Source organism: Bufo bufo, chromosome 1, assembly GCF_905171765.1.
Source record: "Bufo bufo chromosome 1, aBufBuf1.1, whole genome shotgun sequence".
NCBI lineage: Eukaryota > Metazoa > Chordata > Amphibia > Anura > Bufonidae > Bufo > Bufo bufo.
The window spans coordinates 714272208-714289392 of NC_053389.1; the positions used below are offsets into that span (position 1 = coordinate 714272208).

The 17185-nt window shown below is 44.4% G+C and overlaps 1 protein-coding gene across 4 annotated transcripts in view; it reads right to left on the reverse strand.

Annotated features, from left to right (window-relative positions):
• Positions 1–17185, reverse strand: part of SPG21 (SPG21 abhydrolase domain containing, maspardin) — a 66952-nt gene that overhangs the window by 25627 nt on the left and 24140 nt on the right. For all 4 annotated transcript variants that reach the window (XM_040414264.1, XM_040414265.1, XM_040414266.1 and 1 more), the window contains exon 8: positions 605–745. In XM_040414264.1, the coding sequence (XP_040270198.1) occupies positions 605–745 (141 nt within the window). The remainder of the gene's footprint in view (positions 1–604; positions 746–17185) is intronic.

Genomic DNA, 17185 nt, shown 5'->3' on the forward strand with positions numbered 1-17185 from the left:
ATGGGGGGGTAAGAAACTGGTGACAGAATCCCTTTAAAGGTTAAATCTTTCTCAACCTTAGGCTACATTCACACGTCAGTATTTTTCTATATCCCGATTTTCGGTCCGTTTTTTGCGGATCCGTTGTTCCTGAAAATGTTTCTGGTTGTCATTCGTTTTTTGCGGATCCGCAAAAAAACTGAAACATGTATAAATTTCAATAAGCAAATAAAGTTGTTTGGATTTCTTTTGAAAAAAAAAATTAAAATTAAAATGTAATTTCCAGGAACGGAATCCGCATAAAACGGATGACATACGTAATGACATCCGAATGTCTTCCGTTTTTTGCGGATCCATTGACTTTGTATTGTACCAGGATCCGAATTTTGCGGAAAATAGGACATGTTTTATATTTAAACGGACATGCGGAAAGGAACAACGGAAACGGACAGCACACATTGTGCTGTCCGATTTTTTCCAGGACCCATTGAAAATGAATGGGTCCAGATCTGGTCCAGATCTGTTCCGCAAAAAACGGAACAGATCAGGAAAGAAAAAACGGACGTGTGAATGGACCCTTACTAGAACACAGATCTGGCCCAGTACACTGAAGACTTATGCATACCTGTACATAAAGGTTGACTTCTGCACTCCGGCACAAGTACGGGAAGTTTCCCCCAGTTTTCAGGTGGGCCCTCCTGGCAGTAGGGTACAGCTTGTACATTTCTTCTTTGGCATCTGTTGAGAGAGCGCTCTGATCGAATACCTGCACAAAGAAAGAATAAAACTGCATTTAAAAAGGCATGTTCACGACGACCTCATTCAAGCGGTGTTAACCTAAGGGCTCATGCACACGGACGTGCTCCAATGAACATTTACAGAAATACAATAGTTGCACTGACATTTAACTCCTTAATGATCACACCTGTTTGGGCTTAACGCCAAAGTACATTTTTGACTCTCCACATTTCAGTAGCCATAACTTTTTTTTTTTTACCGACGTTGCTGTATGATCCTTATTTTATGTGGGAAATATTGTATTTTTTCTCCCCACTCTTGTATGGGGTAAATATGACCTACTGTGTTTGCAGCTCAGATATAGAAAGAAAAAGTTATTTCAGTCATTGTTTCTTTAGTTTATTTCATACCTTTCACCTTTTAGTAAATTCTTCAGGTAACTACAGTTGTGTGGATACCTAATCAGTGTAGCATTTTTTATTCACTTTTTTTCTGGACATATTCCTTTTTTTAATTCCTTTAAGGTATTACAATTTTAAAAGTTTTTTTTTTAATGGGGTTCTCCACCTTTTAGATATTGATGAGCTATCCTACAAGTAGGTAATCAATATCAGATCAGTGGGGGGCCCAACACCTGAGTATATGTCAATGTCAACCCCTTTAAACGTATCATACATTATACTCTATCACTGTGAGACAGGATGTTATTAGGACAACTACTAGTTCACACAGTCCGTGTTTGATCAGCGATTGTGAGGTAAGGTATAATAGAAAGATTTGCATCTGTAATGCGATTGTGACCCACACCTGGTTTTGGCTCACACATCACTGACTCAAGGCCCTATTACACTGGCAGATTATTTTTAAGATAAAATCGCTAACCAGCGGGTGTATGAACGCTGGTTACCGATCTGGCAGTAAAATATTGCCACTGATTACACAGTGATTGGGTAATCAAGATCTTTTAACCTCTTCCGGACATAGGGCATACAGGTACGCCCTGATGTCCCGGTACTTAAAGGATACAGTCCTATGTATTTCCGATCACCGATCATTGAACAGGCACCTTGGGTAAATGCGTGGTATTGGAATGCATTGTAAAGGATTAGACCCCCAGAAGTTGAAGTCCCAAAGTGGGACAAAAAAATAAAGTGAAAAAATAAAAACCCTCAGATTAACACCGTAAAAAATAAAAACTGTGCTAAATAAAACCTATTTTTTTGTCACCTTACATCAATAAAAGTACAACACCAAGCGATCAAAAAGGCGTATGCCCACCAAAATAGTACCAATCTAACAGTCACTTCATCCCGCAAAAAATGAGCCCCTACCTAAGACAATTACCCAAAAAATAAAAATAAATATATGGCTCAGAATATGGAGACACTAAAACATCTTTTTTTTTGTTTTAAAAAAGCTGTTAGTGTAAAACGTACATAAATAAAAAGAAAGTATACATATTAGGTATCACCGCGTCCGTAATAACCTGCGCTATAAAAATATCACATGACCTAACCCCTCAGTTGAACACCGTAACACAAAAAGTGTAATGGCCAGCGATCAAAAAGTCATATGCGCCCCAAAATAGTGCCAATCTAAGTCATCTCCTCCCGCAAAAAATGAAACCCTACCAAAAACTGAAAATTATGGCTCTCAGACTATGGAGACACTAAAACATGATTTTTTTTTGGTTTCAAAAATGAAATCATAAATTGTTCGCTAAAATTCTTGCCACACGTCTGGTTCCGCTGCTATCTAATCTCATACACAATGATCAGGTGGGTTTCATTCCGTCGCGTGAGGTGAGAGATAACACCACTAAGGTTCTCAATCTGATTCACCACGTCAATATCCGAGACGCCCCACTCTGTCTCTTGTCCACAGATGCTGAAAAAGCCTTTGACAGGGTGGGGTGGCCTTGGTTGTTCGCGGTATTGCACTACGTTGGCATCACCGGTCCTTTGGCGACATGGATCCGAGCTCTATATGAGTCTTCGGCCACGAAGGTTAATGGTGTGCTCTCTCCGTCTTTTGCAATACGGAATGGGACCCGCCAAGGGGGCCCCCTCTCCCCACTGATCTTTGTTCTTACTTTGGAACCACTCCTGAGGTCAATCCGACAGAACCCGAATATATCGTGACTCTCTGTTGAGGGCAAAGAATTTAAGATAGCAGCTTATGCGGATGACCTAATGTTTACGCTTACTAACCCCAAGATTTATTTTCCGAACTTGATGGCGGAATTTCATGGCCTCTCTAATCTGAAGATTAACTTTCAGAAATCAGAGGCATTGAATATATCACTACCGGATACTCTTGTATCCGACCTGGTCGCTTCCTTCCCATTCAAGTGGGCTACTGGAGCAGTGAAATATCTGGGCACTTATAGCCCCTCAGATCTGAAGGAGGTGTACCACAGGAATTTTATCCCTCTCCGGGACCAGATCAGGGAAGATCTTAAGAGGTGGTCGAAGGGACTACACATGTGGTTTGGAAGATGTGCCATTTTTAAAATGAACATCCTCCCACGGGTATTATACCTCTTTCAGACCCTCCCATTAAACTCCCCTTTTAGTTTCTTTAATAGGATCCATGGGGACTTATTCATTCAGATTTATCTGGGCTAGGGGTAGCCCGAGACTTGCTAGATCTCTCTTACACATTCCGAGGGACAAAGGAGGGTTAGGTGAACCTGACTTACGTAAATATTACTCAGCCTCCTTGCTTCAAAGGATAGTGGACTGGTGTCGACACACATTGGGTCTCGAACAACTGTGCTCAAGCTATCCTCTGGCCTCCTTGCCCTGGGTAGATATGAAACTCCCTTCAGCTCTTTCTAACCACCCCACAATCGGTCCCACCATTACACAATTTCATAAGGTCAAAGAAAATCCCTTGATCTCCCCCTCACCGTTGTTCCCCATTCTAGGAAATCCCAGTTTCCCAGCAAGTTGTCGGGGAGGACCGTTTTTGCAATGGCGGGTAAATGGTAGGTCCCGTGCTCCCTTTTTTAGAACCTCGGGCAGATGGTTTACATATGACGAGATATTGAAATGGACAGATCCCTGCCCCTTGGGATTCTGGAGATCCAGACAACTGACACTTTCTATCCTCTATTCCAGCTTCCGCAGGGTTTGACAGGTCTCTTACCTCTTGAGAAAGCATGTGTTGGGTCGGGCGCATATAGACATTCCCTATCTGAATGTTACCAGACCTTGGTTGTTCCTCGACAGGACTACCTGCCCCCATATGTGACGAAGTGGGAGTAGACGTCCCTCCTGACCAATGGTCAAAACTATTCCGTCTGCTCTACAGGTCATCCATGGCGAGTAGGTTCCAGGAGGCGGGATATAAAGATAATGTCCAGATGGTACTATGTTCTGGTCAGATTACAGAAAATTTTCCTATCCGTGTCCCGTTCGCTGGCGTTTTGACTCAGCCATGGGTTCAATGCTACACATGTTTTGGGAATGCCCCAAAAATCTGTCCTTTTTGGCAGTCGATCCATAAAGCATTGTCCTCAATTTTTCGGTTTACGGTACCAAATACACCTGGTTTCTTTTTATTATTCCTATCGGATCTCCCAATGAGTATACTTCATAAGTCTTGTCTGTGCTCCTTGGTGATAGTGGCTAGGTCATGCATCCCTGCGAAGTGGGCAATGGGCCCCTAAGCAAAGGGAGGGGGGAGTGTACTTATTTAAAATATAGCTTTTAATAAGTTATACGATAAGCAGAGTAAAAAGGACTCACTAAACGAAAAACATACAAACATAGATAGGACCAATTAGTACCAGGCTGGTACAAATGAAAAATTCTGCTCCGTCTGTGAGGACGCGAGCAGTCTTACCAGACCCTTTGTAGTAAGTGGGTACGGTTCCTTGATAACCGGAGGCAGGAAAACCTGGGAGTATGCCGGGCGGAGGACGGATGCTTCAGCTGTGCAGTCAGGTAGATCAGACAGTGTAGTCAGGTAGATCAGACAATAGGAGGAGTCCTATATATCCCTATCAAGGTGAGAGGGGCTATTATGCTGCTACCTGTCTATACAGAGCACTCGCCTTGAAAAAGGCGACCCCGTCCGGTAGCCTGTCCCTATGGTGGACCTGTACCCTAGAACTACAGAAGGTTTTGTTCAGTGATGAATGGATGATGATACTTCCAGTGGTCACCCGACGTGGCACGTTTCTGTCCGTGACTTCTTCAGGGGGAACGACTGCAGGAGGTAACAGTATAGCCGTAGGTATTTAACCTTAGGCTAGTTTAGCACTGAGGAAAAAGGACAGGCTGTAATGGCCTGTAGATTGCTGAAGCCTGGTTGGGCTGCAGTGGCTGCTTAATCCAGGGTGGAAAGCAGAGTGGCACAGGAGGGGTAGTCTTGTGCAGGACGGTCTGGGGAATCTAATAATCCCTTTCAAACATGTGCAACCCCTATGGTTGGGGGTGACACTATAGACCAGCCGCGATTGTATGTCACAGAAGTGAGTTTAAATATCCGCGCCTCAGTTCCGTCGCCCCGCCCCCCAGTGACGTCATCGACGCAGGACGCCACCCGGGAGCGCCGCCGTACGTCCAGTCACGTGACCCAGGCATCAGGGAAGCCCGAGGAGAGTCACAGTGAACAGGGCAGAGGGCGGACGCAGCCAGTGACGTCACACGCCGGCAACACCACTCAGGTGAGGCGGGAATGCGGCAGGGGGTGGGCGGAGACAAATCGTCACACAGCCAGTATCTAGATGGTCTGGTGACGACGTCCGACGCAAAGTGTATGCGTCACCTAGGTTACCAAGTAAATAGTAGTATAGCCTGGATGCGGCTAGTGGCATTTAGTGCAGGGTGGACGGGCACAGGGCAGGACGCAGATGATGCTAGAGGTATAACTAGCTGGGCCACATGAAATTGATGTGTGTATGGGCGCACTATTGTAGTGGACAGGGGTGCCATGAGCTGATGTATCAGGGATCCCTGTAACAGTACACAGTATAGTGCGACCACCGTATTATGCAGATGACAGTCAAAACGTAGTGGCTGCATCAATTCAGGAGGGGGATGGGCCAATCCGGCGCATATACCCCAAAAGAATTGAGTCAGGGGTAGCACATGTGTGTAGTCGGGCGCAGATCACACACATGTGATGATGCAGAAGAGGCGAGGGGAGGCACTGCACTGTGTGCCCATGCACCGCAATGCGCGTCAGAGATTGCGCAGCAGTCAGTGCCTGCCCAGGTGCAGCTCACCTCCCCAAAAAGCCATGAGGGAAGAACATGATAGTATTCGTCTCTATATAAGCCAGGCTTAATGACAGATATAGAGTGTCATTGTCACAGAAAGTAGGCATAGTTTAGCCTCTCGTTCATGCCGCCTGGTGCAGCTGTTTTCAAATTGAAAATCCAGCGTGCTTCACGTTGGAGTAGGCTTTTGTCCCAGTCCCCTCCTCTTGGCGGGGGTTTCACAAGGTCTATTCCCATGAACTTCAACCGGGCCTTGCCATTATGATTGGTGTGCACGTGTTTGGACAAAGGGGTGTCCCTCTTGTGTGTGACATCCCCCATGTGCTCACCAATCCGCCTCCGAAATTCCCTAATGGTTTTGCCGACGTATTCCAGACCACACTCACATAAGATGCGATATATCACACCTCTGGATTTGCAGTTGATGAAGTGTGGAATGGAATACGTCTTGCCCGTCACCGAACCTGGCCCGTCACAGGCCCATTGCCTGCTCATTAACTTGGAGTGTATTCAAAGCCTGAATTGTATCAGGGCTCTGATCAATTTTTTGCTTATCCCTGCGAAGTGGAAGCTCTCCTTGCCTCTGACAATTGGCTGCTGGATCCAAAAGGTGGAGGAGATCCGGAGAATGGAGGAACTTACTTCGCAGTTACGAGCTAAGCATAAAGCTTTCCTTGATGCTTGGGCCCCCTGGTTTTCCTTCCAGGAATTTCAGGGCCTACTGTCATGAGAAGCTGAGCTTTTTAATCCTTGTACTCTTCTGTGCTTCCCCCCCCCCCCCCCCCCCCCTTCCTCTGTCCGTCAGAGTTTTGTTTTCCCTATCTCCCTATATGTTTGTTGGATGCACCTTTCAATAGGTTTACGAGTGTGTCATTACATTCTTCCTGGTCATTTTTGTTTCTGATGCCAGGACTACATATTCATCAGTATCTCCCTGCAGGGTACCTGCTTAGACAAATTAGATCCATTTTCAACGGGGTACTTCACCCCACACTGCAGTTGCCATTAGGCTTTATTAAGATGACTAACATGATGACCTCTCATTGCAGTGCATTATCTTTGAAGTACTCAATGTATTTTGTCTACTTTGCTGATGCACGGTTTGTTATTCGTATATACTTAAAGAATAAAATAAAAAAATAAAAATGAAATCATTGTGTAAAACTTACATAAATAAAATTAAAAAATTGTATACATATTAGGTATTGCCGCGTCCGTGACAACCTGGTCTATAAAAATACCACATGATCTAACCTGTCAGATGAATGTTGTAAATAACAAAAAATAAAAAAAAACTGTGCCAAAACAGCCATTTCTTGTTACCGTGCCTCACAAAAAGTGTAATATAGAGCAACCAAAAATCATATGTACCCTAAACTAGTACCAACAAAACTGCCACCCTATCCCGTAGTTTCTAAAATGGGGTCACTTTTTTGGAGTTTCTACTCTAGGGGTGCATCAGGGGGGCTTCAAAATGGGACATGTGTCAAAAAACCAGTCCAGCAAAATCTGCCTTCCAAAAACCGTATAGCATTCCTTTCTTTCTGCGCCCTGCCATGTGCCCGTACAGCGGTTTACGACCACATATGGGGCGTTTCTGTAAACTACAGAATCAGAGCCATAAATAGAATTTTGTTTGGCTGTTAACCCTTGCTTTGTAACTGGAAAAAAAATATTAAAATGGAAAATATGCCAAAAAAAGTAAAATTTTGAAATTGTATCTCTATTTTCCATTAATTCTTGTGGACACCTAAAGGCTTAACGACGTTTGTAAAATCAGTTTTGAATACCTTGGGGTGTAGTTTCTAGAATGGGATCATTTTTGGGTGGTTTCTATTATGTAAGCCTCACAAAGTGACTTCAGACCTGAACTGGTCCTTAAAAAGTTGGTTTTTGAAAAATTCTGAGAAATTTCAAGATTTACTTCTAAACTTCTAAGCCTTGTAACGTCCCCCAAAAATAAAATGTAATTCCCAAAATGATCCTAACATGAAGTAGACATATGGGGAATGTAAAGTAATAAACTATTTTGTAGGTATTACTATGTATTATAGAACTAGAGAAATTTAAATTTCAAAATTTGCTAATTTTTTCAAATTTTTGGCAAATTTGGTATTTTTTTTAGAAATAAAAATGATATTTTTTTTTACTTCATTTTACCAGTGTCATGAAGTACAATATGTGATGAAAAAACAATCTCATAATGGCCTGGATAAGTCAAAGCGTTTTAAAGTTCTCACCACTTAAAGTGACACTGGTCAGATTTGCAAAAAATGGCCTGGTCCTTAAAGGGAACCTGTCATGTGGATATTTGATTTTAATCTAACTAATTATATACAATCATTAACTACTAAAAAGTACCTTAGATGTATTCACTTACTGGTGTGACAGATGGTTACCTCATAATATACACACACAAAGATGCCACATGCTGCATGCCAATGAGCTGATGTGAGTCCAGCGTTTATTTAATTAACAGCTATAGCTACTCCCCTGCCCACCTGCTGCTGATTCATATGGAAAAAAAATGTCAATCAGCAGCAGGTAGGCGGGGAGAGTCAGGAGCTCATAAATATTCATTTCGTTACTACTAATGCCCATTATGGACTAAATTACACCTATTAATCCCGCACCTACCAAATTATCTAAGACTTAACTTTCAATAGTGCTGCTATTAATACTTAATACTTTAAAGAATATCAGAATCATTTAAAACTTCGGCTGACATGCGCAGTAGTACACACATCGAGAAGTGTCTAAGTGCACAGGACATGCGCGGCATAAACCCATGACAGAAGCCAAGTAGTAGGCTGTGGATAGGAGGCGGCCGACGTCAGGGGGCGGAGCTCCGCAGCGCTTCCTAGTACCATCCTAGTCCTGGATTTCAATCACGCCCCGTAGCCAAACCCACAGGAAGCACGTCACAAACAAAGGTTTTATAGGCCAGTTGAGAGTGGACACGCTCACACTCTGCCCTAACCCCTGAAGACGCCGGTACACGGCGAAACATGTCGGGGGGCAGCGTGAAGCTCTAATTTTAACACAGCATCTCGCTGCAGCCTCTTATGATAGTGTCAAGTAATCACACAGTGCCCGCACATTACACTGGCAGCGCGCAGCCAGTTAGGCACTAGCGTGTATTTACATAGTAGTAGATAGACCCTGTCAGGTGACCTCCTGACAGGGCATTCCAATTGAGACTCAAAGGCCAGTGAATGCTGGAAGTTTTAAATGATTCTGATATTCTTTAAAGTATTAAGTATTAATAGCAGCACTATTGAAAGTTAAGTCTTAGATAATTTGGTAGGTGCGGGATTAATAGGTGTAATTTAGTCCATAATGGGCATTAGTAGTAACGAACTGTTGTATAACACACCACATCCCTGCACTTAAAGGGAAAGTTAGTATTTGAAACATAAATATTCATGACTCATCATTATCAGCTGGAGCTTTTCAGTACAAGATGTTGGCAGATTGACTGGGTCAATTAAAGAAAGTGACCCAGCATTGTGCTAAGAATCAGTCACTTATTTATGTTGCCCTTAGTTAGGACACCATAAAACTGATGACAGGTGCCCTTTAAGGTGAAATATGGCCGTGTCCTTAAGGAGTTAAAGGGAACTTGTCACCGGGATTTTGTGTATAGAGCTGAGGACATGGGTTGCTAGATAGCCGCTAGCACATCCACAATACCCAGTCCCCAAAGCTCTGTGTGCTTTTATTGTGTTTAAAAAACGATTTGATACATATGCAAATTAACCAGAGTCATCTCGGGGACAGGACTCATCTCAGGTTAATTTGCCTATGTATCAAATCGTCACCAAAAAATGAAACTAACTTTCGTATATATGAAAATCCTAAAAACTTTATTATAAATATATATGAACAATACATACATGCATGATAAAAGAAGGCAGCACAAGGCAGGACACACAGATGAGGAGCAGGACCCAAGGAGAGGCCGGGAGATCAGTGTACGGAAGAAGCCAGGTTTACTGGCGAAACGGCGTTGGGTCAGGAGTCGGCCAAGAGATCTTTGCACCACTCAGGGTATGTTTAATCTTGTCCTTGTACTTTAACCTCAATCTCTACAATTGCCTCCTTTGCACTTTGTTTGGGGCGTTGCTGTCATGAGGTTTTGAGGTATGCTTTTTTAGCTAGCATTCTTTTTTCCCTGTTGTTATTTTCGTGCACTGATCTCTCGGCCTCTCCTTGGGTCCTGCTCCTCATCTGTGTGTCCTGCCTTGTGCTGCCTTCTTTTATCATGCATGTATGTATTGTTCATATATATTTATAATAAAGTTTTTAGGATTTTCATATATACGAAAGTCAGTTTCATTTTTTGGTGACGATTTGATACATAGGCAAATTAACCTGAGATGAGTCCTGTCCCCGAGATGACTCAGGTTAATTTGCATATGTATCAAATCGTTTTTTTTACACAATAAAAGCACACAGAGCTATAGGGACTGGGTATTGCGGATGTGCTAGTGGCCATCTAGCAACCCATGTCCTCAGCTCTATACACAAAATCCCGGTGACAGGTTCCCTTTAACATGTTTTAAAATCCTGGTTTGCCAGCAGCAGACAGCGCTGTGTAATAGGTGGTCTGCTGCCAGCAAACAATGAGACAGTATAGGGATGAGCAATGCATTAGTGATCGCTTGTCCCCATACTGAGGAGATCGCTGCGTCTAAGAGCAGCGTTCTCCTCTAGCGAGCAGGAGATTGACGGGAGGGGACACTTCACTCCCGACAATCATCTGCTCTATCTGTCCATGTAATAGGTCATTTAAGGGCAGGGGCGATGCCCAAGGGGCCGCCTGGGCCCTCCTCACGGCCGGCCAGTGGAAGTATTTGGGGATGTATTTTGTGCTGCTGGCAGTATTTTGTGATTGACTGTGGCATTTAGCTCTGTTTGGGTGGTATAATATGCCAGAATATGGTATTGCTGGCCCTGCCATCCATCAATTTGGACCAAAGTACAAAATGGGGCCCAGTCTGCACCTGCTTAACGTGCATGACTGACTCTTGATCATGTAAAAAGATCATACTGTACAGCTATACAGGGCACTGGACCTAATCTGTTAGTCAATGAAAAATTGTATATGCTTAATATACAAAGGGAGATGTTTGGGAATTGGCTAGTCATATCACATTTAGGTGTGAGCGTCAGGCAGAGTATTTTGTATGAAGCTTACATTATTCTGATCAGAAATGAGAGGCGGCACTTACTGACCGTCTAAAACCTTCTCCTTTATTGTATCCACGATAAATCATGTGGTACATGGTGGGGAATGAGGGCAGACGGCTTACAACATCCGCAGGCACAGATGAGCGGCCTGAGGAACGCGAAACGGCCACCGCCGCTCATCTGTGCCTGCGGATGTTGTAAGCAGTCTGCCCTCATTCCCCCCATGTACCACATGATTTATCGTGGATACAATAAAGGAGAAGGTTTTAGAAGAGGTCTGAGTGTGGCCTCATTTCTGATCTTTGTTGCACATGTTTAAGGACTCTTTCTGCTCGGGAGGCTGAGCGCCCACATCTGGGGGCCTGTGATACGGGATAAGCTGCTTTATGTGATGCCAGAGGAGGTGAAACCGTAGTGCCATCTCAGAATGCTGTATCTATTTTATATATCTTACATTATTCTGATATCCGACTAGGACATCTGAGGAGGTCCCAAAGTGAACACTAATACTGCTTGCACATCCATTAAATGGGGCAAAATACGCTAGGAGGGCCCATGCAATTGAAAATCTGAGCTTGTTATTACTGTGGGTTGCATCAGAAGGGGCATAGATTCCTGTGATATGAACATAGTCCTACCACTTTACAAATCACTAGTCAGACCACACATGGAGTACTGTGTACAGTTCTGGGCTCCTGTAAACAAGGCAGACATAGAGCTGGAGAGGGTTCAGAGGAGGGCAACTAAAGTAATAACTGGAATGGGGCAACTACAGTACCCTGAAAGATTATCAAAATTAGGGTTATTCACTTTAGAAAAAAGACGACTGAGGGGAGATCTAATTAATATGTATAAATATATCAGGGGTCAGTACAGAGATCTCTCCCATCATCTATTTATCCCCAGGACTGTGACTGGATCAACTTGCAGGATAACAGGCCGAACTGGATGGACAAATGTCTTTTTTCGGCCTTATGTACTATGTTACTATGTACAGTAGATATCAATGAATAGTTTGGGCCATAAGCCTCCAATACACCTGTTTTATATATACAGCTCCTATGCAGACCTGTGTCTCCATGGTTACAGACTACAATCAAACCCAGTGTGTAGTCTGATCCAGCAATGTTACTTCACTAAAAGCAGATATGTCAGTCAGTGCTGAAAAAATAAAATGACAATGTTTTTCTATTAATAATCTTAACCCCTTAACCACTTCAGCCCCCCTAGCTTAAACACCCTTAAAGGGCTTCTGTCACCCCATTAAAGTCATTATTTATTTTTTTTGGGCTAGTTAAATTACTTATATTGCGATATGAAAATATAATGGTCTTACTTACTTTGATTCAGCAGTTTCTTCTAAAAACGAAGTTTTATAAAATGTAAATTCGGTCTCTACCAGCAAGTAGGGCGGCTACTTGCTGGTAGCACCTGCAGAAAACCGCCCCCTCGTCGTGTTGATTGACAGGGCCAGCCGGGATCTCCTCCTCCGGCCAGCCCTGTCGGCATTTCAAAAATCACGCGCCTGTGTTCATTCGGCGCAGGCGCTCTGAGATGAGGAGGCTCGCCTCCTCAGTGCGCCTGCGCCGATGACGTCTATTTCGGTGATGTCATCGGCACAGGCGCACTGAGGGAGTTCTGAGGAGGCGAAATTCCTCATCTCAGAGCGCCTGCGCCGAATGAACACAGGCGCGCGATTTTTAAAATGCCGACAGGCCTGGCCAGAGGAGGAGATCCCGGCTGGCCCTGTCAATCAACACGACGAGGGGGGCGGTTTTCTGCAGCTGCTACCAGCAAGTAGCCGCCCTACTTGCTGGTAGAGACCTAATTTACATTTTCTAAAACTTGGTTTTTAGAAGAAACTGCTGAATCAAAGTAAGTAAGACCATTATATTTTCATATCGCAATATAAGTAATTTAACTAGCCCAAAAAAAAAAAAACCGCATCTCCAGCCTGCCAGCGAACGATCGCCGCTGGCAGGCTGGAGATACACTCGCTTACCTTCTGATCCTGTGAACGTGCGCGTTCACAGGAAATCTCGGCTCACGCGAGATGACGCGTATATGCGTCGCTGAGCGCAGGGCTGCCGCCTCCGGACCGCAATCCTGCGTTAGGCGGTCGGGAGGCGGTTAAAGGGCTTCTGTCACCCCCCAAACAGCAATTTTCAGTATTGGACTTAATAGAATTGCTAATGTACGCAGAGTCTATATATACCCCTCTTACCTCTGGCTGTGCTTTAAAAATAGTACTTTTGTGATATGCAAATTTCTTCACTACCAGCAAGTTGGGCGGACTTGCTGGTAGCCGCCGCATCCTTGGTCTAAAAAAACGCTGCCTCCTCCCCTTGATTGACAGGGCCAGCGAGTGCTCTCCTCCTTCCGCTGGCCCTGTTTGCAGCTGAAATCCCGCGCCTGCGCCGTATCGGTCCTCATTCGGCGCAGGCGCTCTGAGAGAAGGACACTCGCTTGGCTGCTCCTTCCTCAGTGCGCCGATGACGTCAGCCCTACACCCGGAAGAGAGCCCCATAGTGCTTCCCCTCTTCTCCATAGTGGCCCCCATAGTGCTTCCCCTCTTCTCTATAGTACCAATCCATATTGTGCCAGTATATAGGGCCCCCAACCCCCTTCTTGCCACAGTATACTATAAATAATAAAAACAATAAACACATATACTTACCTTATGCTGCTGTCAGTGATGCGATGCAGGCCTCTTCCGGCCTGTGTCCCACTCATCAGGTGGTGCGATGATAGGCCTGCCTCTCCCCTGCTCCTCCACCCCATTCATCTGTATCCACAATGGAAGCGCTCATCTCCACTCCTGCTGCCTCCGGACAGCTCTGCAGGTTAGATAAAAAGGTCTGCCGGGCCGTATATCGCCCGTGGGTCGTAGTTTGCCCATCACTGGGTTAGATCATGTGCTATTTTTTATACAGCAGGTTGTTACGGACGCGACAATACCAAATAGGACTACTTTTTTTGTTTCAGTTTTACATAAAGCATTTTTGAAACAAAATGTCTCCATATTCTCAAAGCCATATTTATTAATTTTTTTTGGGCAACTGTCTTACGTAGGAGCTCATTCTTTTCGTATGAGATGACGGTTTGAAATCGTACTATTTTAGGGTGCATATGACTTTGATCGCTTGGCATTACGCTTTGTGTGATGTAAGGTGACAAAAAAAAAAAAAAAAAGGCTTTTTTGACATTTATTTTGAGGGGTTAGTTCATGTGATATTTTTATACAGCAGTTTATTACAGATGCGGAGATACCCAATATGTATACTTTTTTTTATTTTATTTAAGTTTCACACAGCAGCATTTAAAAAAAATAAATAAATGTTTTAGTGTCTCCATATTCTGAGAGCCAGAATATGGAGACACTAAAACATTTATTTATGGTGTTGCATTTTTAGTGATGTAAGGTGACAAAAAAAAGGTTTATTTAGCAGTTTTTATTATCATAATAATTTTTTTTTTTTTTTTTTACGGTGTTAATCTGAGGGGTTAGGTCAGGTGATATTTTTATAAAGCCGATCGATACGGACGTGGCGATACCCAATGTCTACTTTTCTTTTTTTTTTTACAATTTTTTATTTTTTTTTTACTTTATTTTGGGAAAAAGACACTTATTTTATAACAAAATAATAGCAAAGACAGGTGCACTCTACGGTCTAGTAAGACCGCAGAGTGCACCTGTCTTTGCTATTATTTTGTTATATTGATCATCACATCCACATAAGTGCTATCTTGTATAGGATGTCTATTGTGGTACTTGTGGTTCGCTGCGGGCATCATCCACTGTATGCATTTTGCTGGGGATAGTCATTAGCAACGGGCCACAAGTGCAGTGTATATATATATGCACAACTGCGTGTGGGTTTGAGCACTTCCTGCTTGTTTAATCAGGGCTGTGGAGTCGGAGTCGGCAAAAAATGAACCGACTCCTACTAGATTTAAATTGGATGGCACCGTTATGGGGGCCGGTCTGTGGATGGCACCGTTATGGGGGCCGGTCTGTGGATGGCACCGTTATGGGGGCCGGTCTGTGGATGGCACCGTTATGGGGGCCGGTCTGTGGATGGCACCGTTATGGGGGCCGGTCTGTGGATGGCACCGTTATGGGGGCCGGTCTGTGGATGGCACCGTTATGGGGGCCGGTCTGTGGATGGCACCGTTATGGGGGCCGGTCTGTGGATGGCACCGTTATGGGGGCCGGTCTGTGGATGGCACCGTTATGGGGGCCGGTCTGTGGATGGCACCGTTATGGGGGCCGGTCTGTGGATGGCACCGTTATGGGGGCCGGTCTGTGGATGGCACCGTTATGGGGGCCGGTCTGTGGATGGCACCGTTATGGGGGCCGGTCTGTGGATGGCACCGTTATGGGGGCCGGTCTGTGGATGGCACAGTTATGGGGGCCGGTCTGTGGATGGCACATATACAGCATCTTATCTTATGTGTCATCCACAGATCCCCCCCATAACAGTGTCCCTGTGTAGTGAATGGGGGCTGGCATCTGTTTCTGTAATGGCAGCGGGGCCCGGTGCCTGCTTCATTCATAAAGTGGGCGGAGCAGGCGAGTGTTGTAGTGAGCTACGCTACGAGCGCCCATCCGGCCTCCTGACTGCCAAGAAGTTAGTAGTAAGTAGTACAGGGCTAGATTTAAGATGATTGGAATACTTTAACAATACCCACAAGTTAGATATGATTACCGTATACTACAGTGAGCAGGGCCCGTTGTAGTAGAATACAGTGACTGCACCGGGCCCCGTTGCCATTACAGAAACAGATGCCGGCCCCAGCCCCTCCTCCCTCTCAGCCTATTCACCGGACGGTCGCAGCATTCGCCCAATAAGACGCACTGCTATTTTTCCCCCACTTTTGCGAAAAATATGGTACTTCTCTACTGTAAGAATAAAGGCCAATGCATGCAGTGCGTCACGTTACCGCAAAACAAACACGTTAAGTGACCATGAAGAAGCATGCTTTTCATATGCTTCACTATATGGCACGCAACGCACAGTTAAGGAGCGGCAATACTTATACTTTCCATTGTGTTGTGTTCCGCTGTTACAGGGAACGCAGCGTCCATGTGTAACCTAGCCTCTCACTGATAACTGATTAAGTAAATATGTTTTTTTGCAGGACTAGACACTTGTATAAGTGAAGGGAATGGATGGTCAATAGTTCAAGACTGAAGCTGTAAACCATTTGAAAAACTGCTGTCATTCAGCTAAGGCTATAAAAACTTGTAAACTCAGATTGTTAGCTTAAACTTTAAACATGACTATGGGATTCTACTAGGGAACTCATGTTTTACAATAAATGCCCCTTCCCCTTCCTGGATTCTCCCACTGTCCTATCTTCAGCAGAAGATCAGCACACAAAGGAGAAGGCAGCAGCTTCCTAGCCAGTAGTTCTGTGGTAATGACATGTATGTTGCCTTTCTTTCCTTCAAGGAATGTCTAAAATATATTTGCATATTAAAGTTGGAAGTACCAAAAACTGAGGAGTCGGAGCATTTATCTACCGACTCCACAGCCCTGTGTTTAATACCACGCCATTCTTTTCAGTTTGTACACTTTTATTTTACTTGAAATTTGTTATATTTTTTGGGAAAACTATTTTTTTCACTTTTTTTTTTGTCCCACTCTAGGACTTCAACTTTTTGGGGTCTTATCGCCTTTACAATGCATTATAATACTTCTGTATTGTAATACATTGGCTGTAAGTGCATTACTCATTGTAATACACTCAGTGTATTACAGCCTTCCTGCCTGTGAGATCCAGAGGGCTGGATCTCACAGGCTCTCCTGGAAGGCAGCCACGATGCATCGGGCTGCCTTCCCTGCCACCGGGTCCCTGTCACAGCAGCGCAGGGACCCGATGGACATCCCACACATGTTTGAAACCCGCATGTGCCACGGTCAGCGCTGACCGCGGCCGTGCAGGAGTTAATGCACCAGCATCGGTGACTGCCGCTGATCGGGTGGGTGCAGCTCCTGCACCCGCCCGATCACCATGACGTACATGTACTTCTCTGGTCCA